The 26,116-nt window shown below is 43.1% G+C and overlaps 1 protein-coding gene across 1 annotated transcript in view; it reads left to right on the top strand.

The window, feature by feature from the left end:
• Positions 1-26,116, top strand: part of LOC110503130 (protein TANC2) — a 193,722-nt gene that overhangs the window by 92,641 nt on the left and 74,965 nt on the right. The window contains exons 5-6 of the mRNA XM_036960788.1: positions 1,379-1,627; positions 9,265-9,396. Of these exons, the coding sequence (XP_036816683.1) occupies positions 1,379-1,627; positions 9,265-9,396 (381 nt within the window). The remainder of the gene's footprint in view (positions 1-1,378; positions 1,628-9,264; positions 9,397-26,116) is intronic.

Here is a 26,116-nt window from a genome sequence, read left to right as displayed (position 1 = left end):
CTTTATGTTACAGACCTATATCCATCCTGCCCTGCCTTTCAAAAGTCTTCAAGAGCCAAGTGAACAAACAGATCACCGACCATCTTGAATCCCACCGTACATTCTCCGCTATGCAATCCAATTTCCGAGCTGGTCACGGCTGCACCTCAGCCACGCTCAAGGTCCTAAACAATATCATAACCACCATCGATAGAAAAGAGTACCCTGCAGCCGTCTTCATCGACCTGGCCAAGGATTTAGACTCTGTCAATCACCACATTCTTATCGGCAGACTCAACAGCCTTGGTTTCTCTAATGACTGCCTCGCCTGGTTCACTAACTACTTCCCAGATAGAGTTCAGTGTGTCAAATCGGAGGGCCTGTTGTCCGGACCTCTGGCAGTCTCTATGGGGGTGCCACAGGGTTCAATTCTCGTGCCGACTCCTTTCTCTGTATATATCAATGATGTCGCTCTGGCTGCTGGTGATTCTCTGATCCACCTCTACGCAGACGACACCATTCTGTATACATCTGACCCTTCTTTGGACACTGTGTTAGCAAACCTTGAAAAAGACTCCAACTGCTCTTAAACGCTAGTAAAACTAAATGAATGCTCTTTAACCGATCGCTACCCACAGCAAATTGGATGCAGTCTATCACAGTGCCATCCATTGTGTCACCAAAGCCCCATATACTACTCACTACTGCGACCTGTATGCTCTCGTTGGCTGGTCCTCGCTACATATTCATCTCCAAACCCACTGGCTCCAGGTCATCTAGAAGTCTTTGCTAGGTAAAGCTCCGCCTTTTCTCAGCTCACTGGTCACCATAGCAACACCCACCCGTAGCACGCGCTCCAGGTGGCTGCTGGTCATCCCCAAAGCCAACACCTCCTTTGGCCGCCTTTCCTTCCAGTTCTCTGCTGCCAATGACTGAAACAAATTTCAACCATCACTGAAGCTGGAGACTTATATCTCCCTCACTAACTTCAAGCATCGGCTGTTAGAGCAGGTCACTGATCGCTGTAGCTGTACACAGCCCATCTGTAAATAGCCCATCCAACCAACTACCTGTTGTTTATCCCATGTGTAACTCTGTGTTGTTGTTTTTGTCGTACTGCTTTGCTTATCTTGGCCATGTCGCAGTTGTAAATGAGAACTTGTTCTCAACTGTCATACCTGGTTAAATAAAGGTGAAATAAATAAAAAATGTTTCTGGAACCCGAATCGCAATTGAGAATCGATTCACGTTTAGATGGAGTATGTGTCTGTTTTGTCTTCCAGAGACAGTCTGTGTTAGGCCCCTTAAGAGTACATATTGGGCTAAGGCAACCCTTCCTTCACTCTTACCCCTGACCCCTCTCCTCTACTTTGGTTGTTCCTTCCTTCCTTCCTTCCAGCCACCCTGACTACCTACCCTGAGAACGCTGAGCGTGGGGGTAAATACAGTGAGGGGGGTTTCTCACGGGGCAGCAACCTGAAGCTGTGGCAGAGCCAGAGGTCTGGTATGGATTCGTTCCTGTACCGTGTGGACGAGAACATGGCTGCCTCCACCTACAGCCTCAACAAGATCCCAGAGAGACACCTGGACAGCATGTCTGCTCACTCCATCCCTCTGTGCCTCATGCCTCGCCCTAACTCTGTCGCAGGTGAGTCAAATTCAAATCAAATCAAATTGAACTTGTCACATGCATCCGAATACAACAGGTGAAATGCTTACTTGCTACCCCTTTACCAACAATGCAGTTTAAAGACAAAAAAGTGTTAAGAAAGTATTTACTAAAATAAACTGAAGTGGGAAAAAAATATTACAAAAAATAAAGTGACAATGCATGGATGATAAACAGAGCAGCAGCAGTAAGTGTTGAGTAAAATATAGAACAAATAATTGAACAGCAGCAGTAAAATAACAATAGTGTGGCTATATACAGGGGGTACCGGTACAGAGTCAATGTGCGGCGACACCGGTTAGTCGAGGTAATATGTGCATGTAGGTAGAGTTAATTTGACTATGCACAGATAATGAACAGAGAGTAGCAGCGTAAAAGAGGGATCTGGGTAGCCTTTTGATTAGCTATTCAGGAGTCTTATGGCTTGGGAGTAGAAGCTGTTAAGAAGCCTTTTGGACGATGATGGACGATGATGAGCCTTTTGGACGATGATGAGCATGCGCGGTCCTCCTTTTACTATAGTCCACAATCATCTTATTTGCCTTGATCACATGGCCAGGTCTCTGACCTCCTCCCTATAGCCTGTCTCATCGTTGTCGGTGATCAGACCTACCACTGTTGTGTCATCGGCAAACTTGATGATGGTGTTGGAGTCGGGCCTGGCCGTGCAGTCATGAGTGAACAGGGAGTGCAGGAGGGGACTGAGCATGCACCCCTGAGGGGCCCCCTTGTTGAGGATCAGTGTGGTGGATGTGTTGTTACATACTCTTATCACCTGGGGTCGGCCCGTCAGGAAGTCCAGGATCCAGTTGCGGAGAGAGGTGTTTAGTCCCAGGGTCCTTAGCTTAGTGATGAGCTTTGAGGGCACTATGGTGTTGAATGCTGAGCTGTAGTCAATGAATATTATTCTTACATAGGTGTTCTTTTTGTCCAGCCATAACCAGCCTTTGAAAGCACTTTGTGGCTACAGACGTGAGTGCTACGGGTCAGTAATCATTCATCATTCGGATCATTCATCCGGAACAGCTAATGCTCTCATGCATGATTCGGTGTTGCTTGCCTCGGAGCGAGCATAGAAGGTATTTCAGCTCTTCTGCGTAGTTGTTGATGAAGTTCGCTGCACTCGCCACAAGTCCTCATGCTTCAGGTGTAACCTGTGCTTGCTTGGGCCAGCTCCTTTTTTTGATGGGAGGTATTAGACCGTTCTACTTGTATGACTGGTGGAGGTCGGGTGAGTTTTACTGATGCTGAAAGACAAATTCCAGATACAAATATTTTGGCATTATTATACAATAGATAGCCATAACCACAGTCAGACAGACCTGGCTAACTTGATGGGTAATGTAATCACCTGGTGAAGTGGAGTCTTTTGTTTAGACATGCTGTCTTAACAATGAGCCATAATCCTAATCCATAGAGTAAAGCAAAATACAAACTGATTGAATAGGTTCAATGTTTGCTAGTTAGCTATCTAACATTAGGCTATAACTAGCAATGGAAAATGGCATTCTGAGATAACGTTACTACAGACAGATCATAAACTAAATGTTAACTAGCAAGTGTTACGCACGCCTCTATGAAGAGGGAACGCAACCCCCTGCTACAACTAAACTCCCTGTGAAGCGAAAGAGGTATGGACTGTAGGTGCGAGTAAGAATTACAACAGGCAGAATGTGGTACCGTTTTACAAGGACTTTATTCCTGTACACGGTAATATGGGGAAAAGGGGCTGGACGGAACCAAAGCAAAGAAAGTAAATCTCAAAGCCCCCCTCTCCTATCTTACCTGCCTACCCACCACTTACTTAATTTAGCACCACCTGGTGCCCTAACCAAAATACAGGGGGTGTTCCGCCCAGGTCTTACCTAGTGTGCCTAGACAATGAATATACTACGGGTATATGTATGCCCGCGGGCCTCTTGCCTAAGCACTCCCAAGGTGCCTTCCCCTTCCCCCTGGGAACAAATTAAACAGAATATTAAACAATTTTACAAACAAACTAAGAAATAAAGTACATCAAATAAGCTCTATCTGAGCAACAAACTCTAAAAACATACCAACTTCCCAGCAATGAACTCCCATCCAAAATGAACCTCTAGCAAAATCTCTCTATCACAATCAATCACTCTAAAATCAACCTCCCAGCAAAATATCTCTAGCAAATCTCTATCACAAACAATCGCTCTGCAATGACCTCAGCAAAATCTCTCTCAGCAATCCCTACCTCAAAAATCTCTCTATGCAATCCCTACCTCCAAAAATCTCACTCTCCTGAACAGAACACTGGCTTTTATATAGCTTCAGAATGAATGTAACTGGAGACAGCTGTGTCTTGACGAGGGGGCGGGGTCAGCTCTCCAATTAGCTCTGGAGTCGACCAATCAGCTGCTTGAGGATTTCAGGAAGCCATTTCCTGAAATAAAACACATGCAAATACACAAACTACAACACATAAACTGGGGAACGTAACAGCAAGGCAGCCATCTAACGTCAGCTAGCCGGCATCTGGCACACTCAGACGAGAGTGCTCTGAAATGGATACTAGTTGAATCTTTTGTCAAAAGTTTCTACACAGTACTTTTTTTTAAAGCCACGTTAGACAGGATTACCTACACAAACAGACCAGCTGAAATAGATAGAAGTATATATGGCAGACCAATCCAAACACATCTCTGCATGTCCAACCCACTGTCACGCTGTTATAAATGATTCGGGAGACAGACGCAGGAATGCGTAATATTTTTTTTTTTATTGTACCCAAATTACGACGTGTTGTGTAAAGGCACGGAGACTAAGATCTAACAAACACTATACAAAAACACAGGGTTGAAACCATAACAAAATAGCGAGGAGTACCTCAAATAAATAACACACGCACACAATGATTAACACACGGGACGAGACCCGTAATCACCTGCGCAATCCACAAGGGCCCGAAAGCCCAATACACACAGCACAGGTACTCACACGCACCAACAGGTGCCAGGTCGCAGTTGGCCAGGTTGCAGTTGTAAATGAGAACTTGTTCTCAACTAGCCTACCAGGTTAAATAAAGGTGAAATAAAAATAAATAAATAAAACAGACATTGTAACAATAATCGACACCCTAATGGAAACCGAAAGGCACACTTATACAAGTACTAGTCAATGGGAATAGGGTACAGGTGTGCGAATGAAAGTTCCGGAGGGATGCGTGACACCCACTCATTATCTCAGCTAATCATATGTAGCGGGAAGGTCGCTGGCTTTTCCTGTGGCTTAACCAACTATGCTGGTTATTTAACAATTTTATCCGTATTTACAGATGCCAAAAAAACGATTTGGATTTTTTTACGTTTACGTTCAAACAGCTCTCCTGTAAAGTAGTGACCCGCAACATACGCCTAGCTTCCTGAAACAAGTCACATATAACCTACACATATATCCTAACCTTTGACCTTTGACCTACAGATTAACCTTGACTGTGACCTTATGAAGTGTCCCTCCTCCCCCTGTTTCTCTGAACAGAGCAAGAGAATGATGACAGTCGTTTGTTTGATTCCGGGGAAAATATGTTTATTTTCCACATTCTGTTCTCTTATCTCCATGTTGAGGCTGCAAGTCTAAAATCAAGTGTTCTGAAAACTGCCTGGCATGTGTGTGTAAATAACAGAGTGCAGAGTTATTTTCCTCAAAGGCTTTTAGCCAAAACACATTGAGGAGAAGGGAACATTACGGAGAAAATGTATATGCGTATCGAATTGTGACAATTATGGCATGCCTCAAATAGCTTATTCTCCAAAATCTGGCTAAATGCATCTTAAAAATGTCAGTTACATAACAGGCTGCCATTCCTGACTGATCTTACTGTATCATTGTCTTGCTATTCGAACAGAGGCATTCATGGGAGATGAGCTGTATTAACGAGCCTTCCCTTCAGGTTGTCATAACGCTCCTGTGAAGGATCAGGTTGGTTCCGGTCCAGATCAGTGTGTCCGCTCTACAGAGTGTTCTCTCTCGTAGAGTGGGAGAGCAGGCTGTTTTATGGACGGTCATAAAATACGCTGCCTCTATGCTCTGTAGTGTTCCAGTTGAATTGCAAACTGTGGAACACAGAGAGACCCTTGGACATCAAAAGTTTGAATAATGAAACAATATTTCTATTTTTGAGAATGTGGGAATGGTCCGTGGACACTTAAAGGACAGTCATGTCGAGTGTGTTTATGTTGGTGATCTCATGAAGGACAGGAAACACACAGAACTGTATCTCTTTCCCAGCTGTCAGGTTTGCATCTAAATATTGTGAAACGTACACTACCTTTCAAAAGTTTGGGGTCACTTAGAAATGTCCTTATTTTTGAAAGAAAAGCACATGTATTTTTTGTCCATTAAAATAACATCAAATTGAACAGAAATACAGTGTAGACATTGTTAATGTTGTAAAAAATATATATATTTAATTTGACCTTTATTTAACTAGGCAAGTCAGTTAAGAACAAATTCTTATTTTCAGTGACGGCCTAGGAACGGTGGGTTAACTGCCTTGTTCAGGGGCAGAACGGCAGATGTTTTCCTCGTCAGCTCAGGATTTGATCTTGCAACCTGTCGGTTACTACTCCAACTCTCTAACCACTAGGCTACCTGCCTCCCCGTGACTGTTGTAGCTGGAAACGGTTGTTTTTATGGAATATCTACATAGGCGTACAGAGGCCCATTATCAGCAACCATCACTCCTTTCTTCCAATGGCACATTGTGTTAGCTAATCCACTCTTAGCATTTTAAAACGTTAATTGATCATTAGAAAACACTTTTGAAATTATGTAAGCACAACTGCAAACTGTTGTTCTGATTAAACGCAATAAAACTGGCCTCCTTTAGACTAGTTGTGTATCTGGAGCATCAGCATTTGTGGGTTCGATTTCAGGCTCAAAACATCCAGAAACAAAACCTTTCTGCTGAAACTCATCAGTCTATTCTTGTTCTGAGAAATGAAGGCTATTCCACACAAGAAATTGCCAAGAAGATCTCGTACAACGCTGTGTACTACTCCCTTCACAGAACAGCGCAAACTGTCTCTAACCAGAATAGAAAGAGGAGTGGGAGGCCCCAGTGCACAACTGAGCAAGAGGACAAGTACATTATAGTGTCTAGTTTGAGAAACAGACGCCTCACAAGTCCTCAAAACACCCGTCTCAACGTCAACAGTGAAGAGGCGACTCCAGGATGCTGGCCTTCTAAGCAGAGTTGCAAAGAAAAAGCCATATCTCAGACTGGCCAATAAAAATAAAAGATTAAGATGGGCAAAAGAACATAGACTCTAGACAGAGGAACTCTGCCAGGAATGAGAGAAAGGTGAGAGAAGAGGAGGCCATGGATTGGCTGGTCTACCACGGCAGACAAACGTCAAAGCTCCAGGCTTTAACAGTTTCTATCAGAGAGAAAAAGAGAGAGAGAGATAGAAAGGGAGCATGAGAGAGAGATTTGAAGTGCAGGAGGAGAGAACTGTCTGAGAAGATGAAGGGAGAGGAAAGAAAGGAGGAGGTGGAAAAGGAGGAGAGAGGGAGGGGGATACTTTACCTAATGAGAGAGAAGCCTGTTGGGATAGTGTGAGAAGGATGGAGAGAGAGAGAGAGGATGGAGAGAGGGATGGGTGGAGGGAGGGAGGAGAGAGAGAGGGATGGATGGAGGGAGGAGAGAGAGGGGGATGGAGGGAGGTGATAGAGAGGGATGGAGGGAGGTGAGAGAGAGGGAGGGGGATACTTTACCTAATGAGAGAGAAGCCTGTTGGGATAGTGTGAGCAGGATGGAGGGAGAGAGAGAGGATGGAGAGAGGGATGGGTGGAGGGAGGGAAGAGAGAGAGAGGGATGGAGGGAGGGAGGAGAGAGAGGGGGATGGAGGGAGGTGATAGAGAGGGATGGAGGGAGGTGATAGAGAGGGATGGAGGGAGGTGAGAGAGGGATGGAGGGAGGAGAAAGATGGATGGATGGAGGGAGGAGAGAGAGAGAGGGGTGTCTATAATATCTCTGTCTACAGTACCTCTGTCTATAATACCTCTGTCTATAATACCTTTGTCTATAATACCTCTGTCTATAATCTCTGTCTATAATATCTCTGTCTATAATATCTCTGTCTATAATACCTCTGTCTATAGCACCTCTGTCTATAATACCTCTGTCTATAGTACCTATGTCTATAATACCTCTGTCTATAATACCTTTGTCTATAATACCTGTCTATAATATCTCTGTCTATAGTACCTATGTCTATAGCACCTCTGTCTATAATACCTGTCTATAATGTCTCTGTCTATAATACCTCTGTCTATAATACCTCTGTCTATAGCACCTCTGTCTATAATACCTCTGTCTATATTACCTGTCTATAATGTCTCTGTCTATAATACCTCTGTCTATAGCACCTCTGTCTATAATACCTCTGTCTATAGTACCTCTGTCTATAGTACCTCTGTCTATAGTACCTCTGTCTATAGTACCTCTGTCTATAAAACCTTTGTCTATAATACCTCTGTCTATAGCACCTCTGTCTATAATACCTCTGTCTATAATACCTCTGTCTATAATACCTCTGTCTATAAAACCTTTGTCTATAGTACCTCTGTCTATAGTACCTCTGTCTATAGTACCTCTGTCTATAGTACCTTTGTCTATAATACCTCTGTCTATAGCACCTCTGTCTATAGCACCTCTGTCTATAGTACCTCTGTCTATAGTACCTCTGTCTATAGTACCTCTGTCTATAGTACCTCTGTCTATAGTACCTCTGTCTGTAATACCTCTGTCTATAGTACCTCTGTCTATAGTACCTCTGTCTATAATACCTCTGTCTATAGTACCTCTGTCTATAATACCTCTGTCTATAGTACATCTGTCTATAGTACCTGTCTATAATAACCCTATCTATAATAGCTCTGTCTATAATATCTATATCTATAATATCTCTGTCTATAATACTCCTCATAAAGGGAGCGGGAGATTGGGTGAACATCACATTATAGAGGAGACAGTAGCATTCAGTTTATTTCTGAAATGTGTTGTGATAGCTGGCTGGCTGGACAGTGCATTAGTACATCTACTGTTACCATCACATCCCCGTTGAGGCTGTGGTCTGACGTTGTTGTAGACATCCCTTATAGTCATGAAGATTTCCTGTTTTGACTGGCTTGGAGGCTGCAGCTCCCACAGCTGGGCCAGAGAAGAAAAAAACACACACACTTCTAATCCCATTGAAGATAGTGGCCGCAGAGCTGGCCTTCAGACACAGCAGTGTCAGTGTGAAGGCTTTCTCTCCTTGAATAAGATATTTGGCTGCAGAGCTAATTAATCCACAGGGTCTGGGTGGCATCTGGAACAGCCCCGCAGAGGGAGGGGAGCAAGTCCATGGAACAGTCATTCAGAGGGGGTTGGAGGACAGTTCCATGGAACAGCCATATTGCATCCCTCCATTCCGCCCTCCTCTCTAACCTTTACTGTGAACTAACTCACCCTGGCTTGACAGCCAAACCGCCTCAAGATGCTGGCATGAGCTAATATAATGCTGTATGTGATTCAAAGCTAACTGTTACTTTCTCACCTCTCCTGCTCTGTCCCCACCTGCCCGCTTCATGCACACCCTCAGCCACCAGCTGGGCTCAGCTGGAGGACGTGACCTACCTGGAGGAACAGAGACACACTCCGCTGAGCATGTCCATGCACATGAACCGACAGAACACACACACTGGGGCAGGACGCGCTCAGACCGACCTCAGAGGTAAGACAGCAATGCTATAGCCCTTCAGAAGAGACGGATCCCAAATCATACCCTATACTCTATATACTGTCATGCACATACGGCTCTGGTCAAAGGGCACAATATAGGGAAGTGCCTAATCTGCAGATGTAATACACATGGACAGACACCTCTCTTCTCAGTCTAGATACAGTATAATACACATTGACAGACACCTCTCTCCTCAGTCTAGATATAACAGACATGGACAGACATCTCTCTCCTCAGTCTAGATATAACAGACATGGACAGACACCTCTCTTCTCAGTCTAGATATAACAGACATGGACAGACACCTCTCTCCTCAGTCTAGATACAGTATAATACACATTGACAGACACCTCTCTCCTCAGTCTAGATATATCAGACATGGACAGACACCTCTCTCCTCAGTCTAGATATAACAGACATGGACAGACACCTCTCTCCTCAGTCTAGATATAATACACATTGACAGACATCTCTCTCCTCAGTCTAGATATAACAGACATGGACAGACACCTCTCTTCTCAGTCTAGATATAACAGACATGGACAGACACCTCTCTCCTCAGTCTAGATACAGTATAATACACATTGACAGACACCTCTCTCCTCAGTCTAGATATATCAGACATGGACAGACACCTCTCTCCTCAGTCTAGATATAACAGACATGGACAGACACCTCTCTCCTCAGTCTAGATATAATACACATGGACAGACACCTCTCTCCTCAGTCTAGATATAACAGACATGGACAGACACCTCTCTCCTCAGTCTAGATATAATACACATGGACAGACACCTCTCCTCAGTCTAGATATAATACACATGGACAGACACCTCTCTTCTCAGTCTAGATATAACAGACATGGACAGACATCTCTCTCCTCAGTCTAGATATAACAGACATGGACAGACACCTCTCTCCTCAGTCTAGATATAATACACATTGACAGACACCTCTCTCCTCAGTCTAGATATAACAGACATGGACAGACACCTCTCTCCTCAGTCTAGATATAATACACATGGACAGACACCTCTCTCCTCAGTCTAGATATAACAGACATGGACAGACATCTCTCTCCTCAGTCTAGATATAACAGACATGGACAGACACCTCTCTCCTCAGTCTAGATATAATACACATGGACAGACACCTCTCTCCTCAGTCTAGATATAACAGACATGGACAGACATCTCTCTCCTCAGTCTAGATATAATACACATGGACAGACACCTCTCTTCTCAGTCTAGATATAACAGACATGGACAGACATCTCTCTCCTCAGTCTAGATATAACAGACATGGACAGACACCTCTCTCCTCAGTCTAGATATAATACACATGGACAGACACCTCTCTCCTCAGTCTAGATATAATACACATGGACAGACACCTCTCTCCTCAGTCTAGATATAATACACATGGACAGACACCTCTCTTCTCAGTCTAGATATAACAGACATGGACAGACACCTCTCTCCTCAGTCTAGATACAGTATAATACACATTGACAGACACCTCTCTCCTCAGTCTAGATATATCAGACATGGACAGACACCTCTCTCCTCAGTCTAGATATAACAGACATGGACAGACACCTCTCTCCTCAGTCTAGATATAATACACATAGACAGACACCTCTCTCCTCAGTCTAGATATAACAGACATGGACAGACATCTCTCTCCTCAGTCTAGATATAACACACATGGACAGACATCTCTCTCCTCAGTCTAGATATAACAGACATCGACAGACATCTCTCTCCTCAGTCTAGATATAATACACATGGACAGACACCTCTCTCCTCAGTCTAGATATAATACACATGGACAGACACCTCTCTCCTCAGTCTAGATATAATAGACATGGACAGACACCTCTCTCCTCAGTCTAGATATATCAGACATGGACAGACACCTCTCTCCTCAGTCTAGATATAATACACATGGACAGACACCTCTCTCCTCAGTCTAGATATAACAGACATGGACAGACACCTCTCTCCTCAGTCTAGATATAATACACATGGACAGACACCTCTCTCCTCAGTCTAGATATATCAGACATGGACAGACACCTCTCTCCTCAGTCTAGATATAATACACATGGACAGACACCTCTCTCCTCAGTCTAGATATAACAGACATGGACAGACACCTCTCTCCTCAGTCTAGATACAGTATAATACACATTGACAGACATCTCTCTCCTCAGTCTAGATATAACAGACATGGACAGACACCTCTCTCCTCAGTCTAGATATAACAGACATGGACAGACACCTCTCTCCTCAGTCTAGATACAGTATAATACACATTGACAGACATCTCTCTCCTCAGTCTAGATATAACAGACATGGACAGACATCTCTCTCCTCAGTCTAGATATAATACACATGGACAGACATCTCTCTCCTCAGTCTAGATATAATACACATGAACAGACACCTCTCTCCTCAGTCTAGATACAGTATAATACACATGGACAGACACCTCTCTCCTCAGTCTAGATATAACAGACATGGACAGACATCTCTCTCCTCAGTCTAGATATAACAGACATGGACAGACACCTCTCTCCTCAGTCTAGATATAATACACATGGACAGACACCTCTCTCCTCAGTCTAGATATAACAGACATGGACAGACATCTCTCTCCTCAGTCTAGATATAATACACATGGACAGACATCTCTCTCCTCAGTCTAGATATAATACACATGGACAGACACCTCTCTCCTCAGTCTAGATATAATACACATTGACAAACATCTCTCTCCTCAGTCAGATATAACACACATCGACAGACATCTCTCTCCTCAGTCTAGATATAATACACATGGACAGACATCTCTCTCCTCAGTCTAGATATAATACACATGGACAGACACCTCTCTCCTCAGTCTAGATATAATACACATTGACAGACACCTCTCTCCTCAGTCTAGATATAATACACATGGACAGACATCTCTCTCCTCAGTCTAGATATAATACACATTGACAGACACCTCTCTCCTCAGTCTAGATATAATACACATGGACAGACACCTCTCTCCTCAGTCTAGATATAATACACATTGACAGACACCTCTCTCCTCAGTCTAGATATAATACACATGGACAGACACCTCTCTCCTCAGTCTAGATATAACAGACATGGACAGACACCTCTCTCCTCAGTCTAGATATAATACACATGGACAGACACCTCTCTCCTCAGTCTAGATATAACAGACATGGACAGACATCTCTCTCCTCAGTCTAGATATAACAGACATGGACAGACACCTCTCTCCTCAGTCTAGATACAGTATAATACACATTGACAGACACCTCTCTCCTCAGTCTAGATATATCAGACATGGACAGACACCTCTCTCCTCAGTCTAGATATAACAGACATGGACAGACACCTCTCTCCTCAGTCTAGATATAATACACATGGACAGACACCTCTCTCCTCAGTCAGATATAACACACATCGACAGACACCTCTCTCCTCAGTCTAGATATAATACACATGGACAGACACCTCTCTCCTCAGTCTAGATATAATACACATTGACAGACACCTCTCTCCTCAGTCAGATATAACACACATTGACAGACACCTCTCTCCTCAGTCTAGATATAATACACATGGACAGACACCTCTCTCCTCAGTCTAGATATAATACACATTGACAGACACCTCTCTCCTCAGTCTAGATATAATACACATGGACAGACACCTCTCTCCTCAGTCAGATACAGTATAATACACATGGACAGACACCTCTCTCCTCAGTCTAGATATAATACACATGGACAGACACCTCTCTCCTCAGTCTAGATATAATACACATTGACAGACACCTCTCTCCTCAGTCTAGATATAATACACATTGACAGACACCTCTCTCCTCAGTCTAGATATAATACACATGGACAGACACCTCTCTCCTCAGTCAGATACAGTATAATACACATGGACAGACACCTCTCTCCTCAGTCTAGATATAATACACATGGACAGACACCTCTCTCCTCAGTCTAGATATAACACACATGGACAGACACCTCTCTCCTCAGTCTAGATATAACAGACATCGACAGACATCTCTCTCCTCAGTCTAGATATAATACACATGGACAGACACCTCTCTCCTCAGTCTAGATATAACACACATGGACAGACACCTCTCTCCTCAGTCTAGATATATCAGACATGGACAGACACCTCTCTCCTCAGTCTAGATATAATACACATTGACAGACACCTCTCTCCTCAGTCTAGATATAACAGACATGGACAGACACCTCTCTCCTCAGTCTAGATATAATACACATGGACAGACACCTCTCTCCTCAGTCTAGATATAACACACATGGACAGACACCTCTCTCCTCAGTCTAGATATAATACACATTGACAGACACCTCTCTCCTCAGTCTAGATATAACAGACATGGACAGACATCTCTCTCCTCAGTCTAGATATAACACACATGGACAGACATCTCTCTCCTCGGTCTAGATATAATACACATGGACAGACACCTCTCTCCTCAGTCTAGATATAATACACATGGACAGACACCTCTCTCCTCAGTCTAGATATAACAGACATGGACAGACACCTCTCTCCTCAGTCTAGATATAACACACATGGACAGACACCTCTCTCCTCAGTCTAGATCTAACAGACATGGACAGACACCTCTCTCCTCAGTCTAGATATAATACACATTGACAGACACCTCTCTCCTCAATCTAGATATAACAGACATGGACAGACACCTCTCTCCTCAGTCTAGATATAATACACATGGACAGACACCTCTCTCCTCAGTCTAGATATAACAGACATGGACAGACACCTCTCTCCTCAGTCTAGATATATCAGACATGGACAGACACCTCTCTCCTCAGTCTAGATATAACAGACATGGACAGACACCTCTCTCCTCAGTCTAGATATAATACACATGGACAGACACCTCTCTCCTCAGTCTAGATATAATACACATGGACAGACACCTCTCTCCTCAGTCTAGATATAATACACATGGACAGACACCTCTCTCCTCAGTCTAGATATAATACACATGGACAGACACCTCTCTCCTCTGTCTAGATATAATACACATTGACAGACACCTCTCTCCTCAATCTAGATATAACAGACATGGACAGACACCTCTCTCCTCAGTCTAGATATAATACACATGGACAGACACCTCTCTCCTCAGTCTAGATATAATACACATTGACAGACACCTCTCTCCTCAGTCTAGATATAACAGACATGGACAGACATCTCTCTCCTCAGTCTAGATATTATACACATTGACAGACATCTCTCTCCTCAGTCTAGATATAATACACATTGATAGACACCTCTCTCCTCAGTCTAGATATAATACACATGGACAGACATCTCTCTCCTCAGTCTAGATAAAACAGACATGGACAGACACCTCTCTCCTCAGTCTAGATATAACAGACATGGACAGACACCTCTCTCCTCAGTCTAGATATAATACACATGGACAGACACCTCTCTCCTCAGTCTAGATATAATACACATGGACAGACACCTCTCTCCTCAGTCTAGATATAATACACATTGACAGACACCTCTCTCCTCAGTCTAGATATAACAGACATGGACAGACATCTCTCTCCTCAGTCTAGATATAACAGACATGGACAGACACCTCTCTCCTCAGTCTAGATATAATACACATTGACAGACACCTCTCTCCTCAGTCTAGATATAACAGACATGGACAGACACCTCTCTCCTCAGTCTAAATAAAACAGACATGGACAGACACCTCTCTCCTCAGTCTAGATATAATACACATGGACAGACACCTCTCTCCTCAGTCTAGATAGAATACACATGGACAGACACCTCTCTCCTCAGTCTAGATATAATACACATGGACAGACACCTCTCTCCTCAGTCTAGATATAATACACATGGACAGACATCTCTCTCCTCAGTCTAGATATTATACACATTGACAGACATCTCTCTCCTCAGTCTAGATACAGTATAATACACATTGACAGACACCTCTCTCCTCAGTCTAGATATAACAGACATGGACAGACACCTCTCTCCTCAGTCTAGATATAATACACATGGACAGACACCTCTCTCCTCAGTCTAGATATAATACACATGGACAGACACCTCTCTCCTCAGTCTAGATATAATACACATTGACAGACACCTCTCTCCTCAATCTAGATATAACAGACATGGACAGACACCTCTCTCCTCAGTCTAGATATAATACACATGGACAGACACCTCTCTCCTCAGTCTAGATATAATACACATTGACAGACACCTCTCTCCTCAGTCTAGATATAACAGACATGGACAGACATCTCTCTCCTCAGTCTAGATATAACAGACATGGACAGACACCTCTCTCCTCAGTCTAGATATAATACACATGGACAGACACCTCTCTCCTCAGTCTAGATATAACAGACATGGACAGACATCTCTCTCCTCAGTCTAGATATTATACACATTGACAGACATCTCTCTCCTCAGTCTAGATATAATACACATTGATAGACACCTCTCTCCTCAGTCTAGATATAATACACATGGACAGACATCTCTCTCCTCAGTCTAGATAAAACAGACATGGACAGACACCTCTCTCCTCAGTCTAGATATAACAGACATGGACAGACACCTCTCTCCTCAGTCTAGATATAATACACATGGACAGACACCTCTCTCCTCAGTCTAGATATAACAGACATGGACAGACACCTCTCTCCTCAGTCTAGATATAATACACATTGACAGACACCTCTCTCCTCAGTCTAGATATAACAGACATGGACAGACACCTCTCTCCTCAGTCTAGATATAATACACATTGACAGACACCTCTCTCCTCAGTCTAGATATAACAGACATGGACAGACATCTCTCTCCTCAGTCTAGATATTATACACATTGACAGACATCTCTCTCCTCAGTCTAGATACAGTATAATACACATTGACAGACACCTCTCTCCTCAGTCTAGATATAAAAGACATGGACAGACACCTCTCTCCTCAGTCTAGATATAATACACATGGACAGACACCTCTCTCCTCAGTCTAGATATAATACACATTGATAGACACCTCTCTCCTCAGTCTAGATATAATACACATTGACAGACACCTCTCTCCTCAGTCTAGATATAATACACATGGGCAGACACCTCTCTCCTCAGTCTAGATATAACAGACATGGACAGACACCTCTCTCCTCAGTCTAGATATAATACACATGGACAGACACCTCTCTCCTCAGTCTAGATATAATACACATTGATAGACACCTCTCTCCTCAGTCTAGATATAACATACATGGACAGACACCTCTCTCCTCAGTCTAGATATAACAGACATGGACAGACACCTCTCTCCTCAGTCTAGATATATCAGACATGGACAGACACCTCTCTCCTCAGTCTAGATATAACAGACATGGACAGACACCTCTCTCCTCAGTCTAGATATATCAGACATGGACAGACACCTCTCTCCTCAGTCTAGATATAATACACATTGACAGACACCTCTCTCCTCAGTCTAGATATAACACACATGGACAGACACCTCTCTCCTCAGTCTAGATATAACAGACATGGACAGACACCTCTCTCCTCAGTCTAGATATAATACACATGGGCAGACACCTCTCTCCTCAGTCTAGATATATCAGACATGGACAGACACCTCTCTCCTCAGTCTAGATATAATACACATTGACAGACACCTCTCTCCTCAGTCTAGATATATCAGACATGGACAGACACCTCTCTCCTCAGTCTAGATATAATACACATTGACAGACACCTCTCTCCTCAGTCTAGATATAATACACATGGACAGACACCTCTCTCCTCAGTCTAGATATAACAGACATGGACAGACACCTCTCTCCTCAGTCTAGATATAATACACATTGACAGACACCTCTCTCCTCAGTCTAGATATAACAGACATGGACAGACATCTCTCTCCTCAGTCTAGATATTATACACATTGACATACATCTCTCTCCTCAGTCTAGATACAGTATAATACACATGGACAGACATCTCTCTCCTCAGTCTAGATATAATACACATGGACAGACACCTCTCTCCTCTGTCTAGATATAATACACATTGACAGACACCTCTCTCCTCAATCTAGATATAACAGACATGGACAGACACCTCTCTCCTCAGTCTAGATATAATACACATGGACAGACACCTCTCTCCTCAGTCTAGATATAATACACATTGACAGACACCTCTCTCCTCAGTCTAGATATAACAGACATGGACAGACATCTCTCTCCTCAGTCTAGATATTATACACATTGACAGACATCTCTCTCCTCAGTCTAGATATAATACACATTGATAGACACCTCTCTCCTCAGTCTAGATATAATACACATGGACAGACATCTCTCTCCTCAGTCTAGATAAAACAGACATGGACAGACACCTCTCTCCTCAGTCTAGATATAACAGACATGGACAGACACCTCTCTCCTCAGTCTAGATATAATACACATAGGACAGACACCTCTCTCCTCAGTCTAGATATAATACACATGGACAGACACCTCTCTCCTCAGTCTAGATATAATACACATTGACAGACACCTCTCTCCTCAGTCTAGATATAACAGACATGGACAGACATCTCTCTCCTCAGTCTAGATATAACAGACATGGACAGACACCTCTCTCCTCAGTCTAGATATATCAGACATGGACAGACACCTCTCTCCTCAGTCTAGATATAACAGACATGGACAGACACCTCTCTCCTCAGTCTAGACATAATACACATTGACAGACACCTCTCTCCTCAGTCTAGATATAACAGACATGGACAGACACCTCTCTCCTCAGTCTAAATAAAACAGACATGGACAGACACCTCTCTCCTCAGTCTAGATATAATACACATGGACAGACACCTCTCTCCTCAGTCTAGATATAATACACATGGACAGACACCTCTCTCCTCAGTCTAGATATAATACACATGGACAGACACCTCTCTCCTCAGTCTAGATATAATACACATGGACAGACATCTCTCTCCTCAGTCTAGATATTATACACATTGACAGACATCTCTCTCCTCAGTCTAGATACAGTATAATACACATTGACAGACACCTCTCTCCTCAGTCTAGATATAACAGACATGGACAGACACCTCTCTCCTCAGTCTAGATATAATACACATGGACAGACACCTCTCTCCTCAGTCTAGATATAATACACATTGACAGACACCTCTCTCCTCAATCTAGATATAACAGACATGGACAGACACCTCTCTCCTCAGTCTAGATATAATACACATGGACAGACACCTCTCTCCTCAGTCTAGATATAATACACATTGACAGACACCTCTCTCCTCAGTCTAGATATAACAGACATGGACAGACATCTCTCTCCTCAGTCTAGATATAACAGACATGGACAGACACCTCTCTCCTCAGTCTAGATATAATACACATGGACAGACACCTCTCTCCTCAGTCTAGATATAACAGACATGGACAGACATCTCTCTCCTCAGTCTAGATATTATACACATTGACAGACATCTCTCTCCTCAGTCTAGATATAATACACATTGATAGACACCTCTCTCCTCAGTCTAGATATAATACACATGGACAGACATCTCTCTCCTCAGTCTAGATAAAACAGACATGGACAGACACCTCTCTCCTCAGTCTAGATATAATACACATTGACAGACACCTCTCTCCTCAGTCTAGATATAACAGACATGGACAGACACCTCTCTCCTCAGTCTAGATATAATACACATTGACAGACACCTCTCTCCTCAGTCTAGATATAACAGACATGGACAGACATCTCTCTCCTCAGTCTAGATATTATACACATTGACAGACATCTCTCTCCTCAGTCTAGATACAGTATAATACACATTGACAGACACCTCTCTCCTCAGTCTAGATATAAAAGACATGGACAGACACCTCTCTCCTCAGTCTAGATATAATACACATGGACAGACACCTCTCTCCTCAGTCTAGATATAATACACATTGATAGACACCTCTCTCCTCAGTCTAGATATAATACACATGGACAGACACCTCTCTCCTCAGTCTAGATATAATACACATGGACAGACACCTCTCTCCTCAGTCTAGATATAATACACATTGATAGACACCTCTCTCCTCAGTCTAGATATAATACACATGGGCAGACACCTCTCTCCTCAGTCTAGATATAACAGACATGGACAGACACCTCTCTCCTCAGTCTAGATATAATACACATGGACAGACACCTCTCTCCTCAGTCTAGATATAATACACATTGATAGACACCTCTCTCCTCAGTCTAGATATAACATACATGGACAGACACCTCTCTCCTCAGTCTAGATATAACAGACATGGACAGACACCTCTCTCCTCAGTCTAGATATATCAGACATGGACAGACACCTCTCTCCTCAGTCTAGATATAACAGACATGGACAGACACCTCTCTCCTCAGTCTAGATATATCAGACATGGACAGACACCTCTCTCCTCAGTCTAGATATAATACACATTGACAGACACCTCTCTCCTCAGTCTAGATATAACACACATGGACAGACACCTCTCTCCTCAGTCTAGATATAACAGACATGGACAGACACCTCTCTCCTCAGTCTAGATATAATACACATGGGCAGACACCTCTCTCCTCAGTCTAGATATATCAGACATGGACAGACACCTCTCTCCTCAGTCTAGATATAATACACATTGACAGACACCTCTCTCCTCAGTCTAGATATATCAGACATGGACAGACACCTCTCTCCTCAGTCTAGATATAATACACATTGACAGACACCTCTCTCCTCAGTCTAGATATAATACACATGGACAGACACCTCTCTCCTCAGTCTAGATATAACAGACATGGACAGACACCTCTCTCCTCAGTCTAGATATAATACACATTGACAGACACCTCTCTCCTCAGTCTAGATATAACAGACATGGACAGACATCTCTCTCCTCAGTCTAGATATTATACACATTGACATACATCTCTCTCCTCAGTCTAGATACAGTATAATACACATTGACAGACACCTCTCTCCTCAGTCTAGATATAACAGACATGGACAGACACCTCTCTCCTCAGTCTAGATATAATACACATGGACAGACACGTCTCTCCTCAGTCTAGATATAATACACATTGACAGACACCTCTCTCCTCAGTCTAGATATAACAGACATGGACAGACACCTCTCTCCTCAGTCTAGATATAATACACATGGGCAGACAACTCTCTCCTCAGTCTAGATATATCAGACATGGACAGACACCTCTCTCCTCAGTCTAGATATAATACACATTGACAGACACCTCTCTCCTCAGTCTAGATATAATACACATTGACAGACATCTCTCTCCTCAGTCTAGATATTATACACATGGACAGACACCTCTCTCCTCAGTCTAGATATAATACACATTGACAGACACCTCTCTCCTCAGTCTAGATATAATACACATTGACAGACACCTCTCTCCTCAGTCTAGATATAACAGACATGGACAGACATCTCTCTCCTCAGTCTAGATATAATACACATTGACAGACACCTCTCTCCTCAGTCTAGATATAACAGACATGGACAGACATCTCTCTCCTCAGTCTAGATATTATACACATGGACAGACACCTCTCTCCTCAGTCTAGATATAATACACATTGACAGACATCTCTCTCCTCAGTCTAGATACAGTGCCTTGCGAAAGTATTCGGCCCCCTTGAACTTTGCGACCTTTTGCCACATTTCAGGCTTCAAACATAAAGATATAAAACTGTATTTTTTTGTGAAGAACCAACAACAAGTGGGACACAATCATGAAGTGGAACGACATTTATTGGATATTTCAAACTTTTTTAACAAATCAAAAACTGAAAAATTGGGCGTGCAAAATTATTCAGCCCCTTTACTTTCAGTGCAGCAAACTCTTTCCAGAAGTTCAGTGAGGATCTCTGAATGATCCAATGTTGACCTAAATGACTAATGATGATAAATACAATCCACCTGTGTGTAATCAAGTCTCCGTATAAATGCACCTGCACTGTGATAGTCTCAGAGGTCCGTTAAAAGCGCAGAGAGCATCATGAAGAACAAGGAACACACCAGGCAGGTCCGAGATACTGTTGTGAAGAAGTTTAAAGCCGGATTTTGATACAAAAAGATTTCCCAAGCTTTAAACATCCCAAGGAGCACTGTGCAAGCGATAATATTGAAATGGAAGGAGTATCAGACCACTGCAAATCTACCAAGACCTGGCCGTCCCTCTAAACTTTCAGCTCATACAAGGAGAAGACTGATCAGAGATGCAGCCAAGAGGCCCATGATCACTCTGGATGAACTGCAGAGATCTACAGCTGAGGTGGGATACTCTGTCCATAGGACAACAATCAAAAGTATATTGCACAAATCTGGCCTTTATGGAAGAGTGGCAAGAAGAAAGCCATTTCTTAAAGATATCCATAAAAAGTGTCGTTTAAAGTTTGCCACAAGCCACCTGGGAGACACACCAAACATGTGGAAGAAGGTGCTCTGGTCAGATGAAACCAAAATTGAACTTTTTGGCAACAATGCAAAACGTTATGTTTGGCGTAAAAGCAACACAGCTGAACACACCATCCCCACTGTCAAACATGGTGGTGGCAGCATCATGGTTTGGGCCTGCTTTTCTTCAGCAGGGACAGGGAAGATGGTTAAAATTGATGGGAAGATGGATGGAGCCAAATACAGGACCATTCTGGAAGAAAACCTGATGGAGTCTGCAAAAGACCTGAGACTGGGACGGAGATTTGTCTTCCAACAAGACAATGATCCAAAACATAAAGCAAAATCTACAATGGAATGGTTCAAAAATAAACATATCCAGGTGTTAGAATGGCCAAGTCAAAGTCCAGACCTGAATCCAATCGAGAATCTGTGGAAAGAACTGAAAACTGCTGTTCACAAATGCTCTCCATCCAACCTCACTGAGCTCGAGCTGTTTTGCAAGGAGGAATGGGAAAAAATGTCAGTCTCTCGATGTGCAAAACTGATAGAGACATACCCCAAGCGACTTACAGCTGTAATCGCAGCAAAAGGTGGCGCTACAAAGTATTAACTTAAGGGGGCTGAATAATTTTGCACGTCCAATTTTTCCGTTTTTGATTTGTTAAAAAAGTTTGAAATATCCAATAAATGTCGTTCCACTTCATGATTGTGTACCACTTGTTGTTGATTCCTCACAAAAATATTTTATATCTTTTTTTTTAATATCTTTATGTTTGAAGCCTGAAATGTGGCAAAAGGTCGCAAAGTTCAAGGGGGCCGAATACTTTCGCAAGGCACTGTATAATACACATTGACAGACATCTCTCTCCTCAGTCTAGATATAACAGACATGGACAGACACCTCTCTCCTCAGTCTAGATACAGTATAATACACATGGACAGACATCTCTCTCCTCAGTCTAGATATAATACACATTGACAGACACCTCTCTCCTCAGTCTAGATATAATACACATTGACAGACATCTCTCTCCTCAGTGAGTCCTCTGTCATCATGACGTGTTCTGCATCCCAAATGTTACCCTACTCCCTATATACCTGGATCAGGTAGCTTGTGCTCCTTACTTCTCACAGAGAGCGAGAGAGACAGAGGGAGAGAGTGGGGTGACAGAGAGTGAGTGTGGGGGAGGAAGGGAGAGAGTGTGGGGGAAGGAGGGTGAGAGAGTATGGGAGAGAGAACAAATTGTCTGCCACAAAAGTAGGAATGGTCACGACTTAACATTTCTTACAGTGGGGAGAACAAGTATTTGATACACTGCCGATTTTGCAGGTTTTCCTACTTACAAAGCATGTAGAGGTCTGTAATTTTTCTCATAGGTACACTTTAACTATGAGAGACCAGAAATCACATTGTATGATTTTCAAGTAATTAATTTGCATTTTATTGCATGACATAAGTATTTGATACATCAGAAAAGCAGAACTTAATATTTGGTACAGAAACCTTTGTTTGCAATTACAGAGATCATATGTTTCCTGTAGTTCTTGACCAGGTTTGCACACACTGCAGCAGGGATTTTGGCCCCCTCCTCCATACAGACCTTCTCCAGATCCTTCAGGTTTCGGGGCTGTCGCTGGGCAATACGGACATGCGCTGGCTTGAGCAGGGGGACCTTGCGTGCGCTGCAGGATTTGAATTCATGAAGGCGTAGTGTGTTACTAATGGTTTTCTTCGAGACTGTGGTCCCAGCTCTCTTCAGGTCATTGACCAGGTCCTGCCGTGTAGTTCTGGGCTGATCCCTTACCTTCCTCATGATCATTAATGCCCCACGAGGTGAGATCTTGCATGGAGCCCCAGACCGAGGGTGATTGACCGTCATTTTGAATTTCTTCCATTTTCTAATAATTGCGCCAACAGTTGTTGCCTTCTCACCAAGCTGCTTGCCTATTGTCCTGTGGCCCATCCCAGCCTTGTGCAGGTCTACAATTGTATCCCTGATGTCCTTACATATCTCCCTAGTCTTGGCCATTGTGGAGAGGTTGGAGTCTGTTTGATTGAGTGTGTGGACAGGTGTCTTTTATACAGGTAATGAGTTCAAACAGGTGCAGTTAATGTAATGAGTGGAGAACAGGAGGGCTTCTTAAAGAAAAACTAACAGGTCTGTGAGAGCTGGAATTCTTACTGGTTGGTAGGTGATCAAATACTTATGTCATGCAAATTAATTACTTAAAAATCATAGAATGTGATTTTCTGGATGTTTGTTTTAGATTCCATCTCTCACGGTTGAAGTGTACCTATGATAAAAAAAAATAAAGACCTCTACATGCTTTGTAAGTAGGAAAACCTGCAAAATCGGCAGTGTATCAAATACTTGTTCTCCCCACTGTATATAATATAGAGGGTTGTTGTGCTAGTCAGATGGTAACCAGATGCTGAAGCGTCCTCCTGCACTATACTAGAGGGTTGTTGTGTTAGTCAGATGATAACCAGATGCTGAAGTGTCCTCCTGCACTATACTAGAGGGTTGTTGTGCTAGTCAGATGATAACCAGATGCTGAAGTGTCCTCCTGCACTATACTAGAGGGTTGTTGTTTTAGTCAGATGATAACCAGATGCTGAAGTGTCCTCCTGCACTATACTAGAGGGTTGTTGTGTTAGTCAGATGATAACCAGATGCTGAAGTGTCCTCCTGCACTATACTAGAGGGTTGTTGTGCCAGTCAGATGATAACCAGATGCTGAAGTGTCCTCCTGCACTATACTAGAGGGTTGTTGTGTTAGTCAGATGATAACCAGATGCTGAAGTGTCCTCCTGCACTATACTAGAGGGTTGTTGTGCTAGTCAGATGATAACCAGATGCTGAAGTGTCCTCCTGCACTATACTAGAGGGTTGTTGTTTTAGACAGATCATAACCAGATGCTGAAGTGTCCTCCTGCACTATACTAGAGGGTTGTTGTTTTAGTCAGATGATAACCAGATGCTGAAGTGCCTGCACTATACTAGAGGGTTGTTGTGCTAGTCAGATGGTAACCAAATGCTGAAGCGTCCTCCTGCACTATACTAGAGGGTTGTTGTGCTATTCAGATGATAACCAGATGCTGAAGTGTCCTCCTGCACTATACTAGAGGGTTGTTGTTTTAGTCAGATGGTAGCCAGATGCTGAAGTGTCCTCCTGCACTATACTAGAGGGTTGTTGTGCTAGTCAGATGATAACCAGATGCTGAAGTGTCCTCCTGCACTATACTAGAGGGTTGTTGTTTTAGTCAGATCATAACCAGATGCTGAAGTGTCCTCCTGCACTATACTAGAGGGTTGTTGTGCTAGTCAGATGATAACCAGATGCTGAAGTGTCCTCCTGCACTATACTAGAGGGTTGTTGTGCTAGTCAGATGATAACCAGATGCTGAAGTGTCCTCCTGCACTATACTAGAGGGTTGTTGTTTTAGTCAGATGATAACCAGATGCTGAAGTGTCCTCCTGCACTATACTAGAGGGTTGTTGTTTTAGTCAGATGATAACCAGATGCTGAAGTGCCTGCACTATACTAGAGGGTCGTTGTGCTAGTCAGATGATAACCAGATGCTGAAGTGTTCTCCTGCACTATACTAGAGGGTTGTTGTGCTAGTCAGATGATAACCAGATGCTGAAGTGTCCTCCTGCACTATACTAGAGGGTTGTTGTTTTAGTCAGATGGTAGCCAGATGCTTAAGTGTCCTCCTGCACTATACTAGAGGGTTGTTGTGTTAGTCAGATGATAACCAGATGCTGAAGTGTCCTCCTGCACTATACTAGAGGGTTGTTGTGTTAGTCAGATGATAACCAGATGCTGAAGTGTCCTCCTGCACTATACTAGAGGGTTGTTGTGCTAGTCAGATGATAACCAGATGCTGAAGTGTCCTCCTGCACTATAGTTTAGAGGGTTGTTGTGCTAGTCAGATGATATCCAGATGCTGAAGTGTCCTCCTGCACTATACTAGAGGGTTGTTGTGCTAGTCAGATGATAACCAGATGCTGAAGTGTCCTCCTGCACTATACTAGAGGGTTGTTGTGCTAGTCAGATGATAACCAGATGCTGAAGTGTCC

The sequence above is a fragment of the Oncorhynchus mykiss genome, chromosome 23 (assembly GCF_013265735.2).
Source record: "Oncorhynchus mykiss isolate Arlee chromosome 23, USDA_OmykA_1.1, whole genome shotgun sequence".
NCBI lineage: Eukaryota > Metazoa > Chordata > Actinopteri > Salmoniformes > Salmonidae > Oncorhynchus > Oncorhynchus mykiss.
The sequence above is the reverse complement of the archived record's forward strand: the minus strand, read 5'-3'. Positions and strand labels throughout refer to the sequence as shown.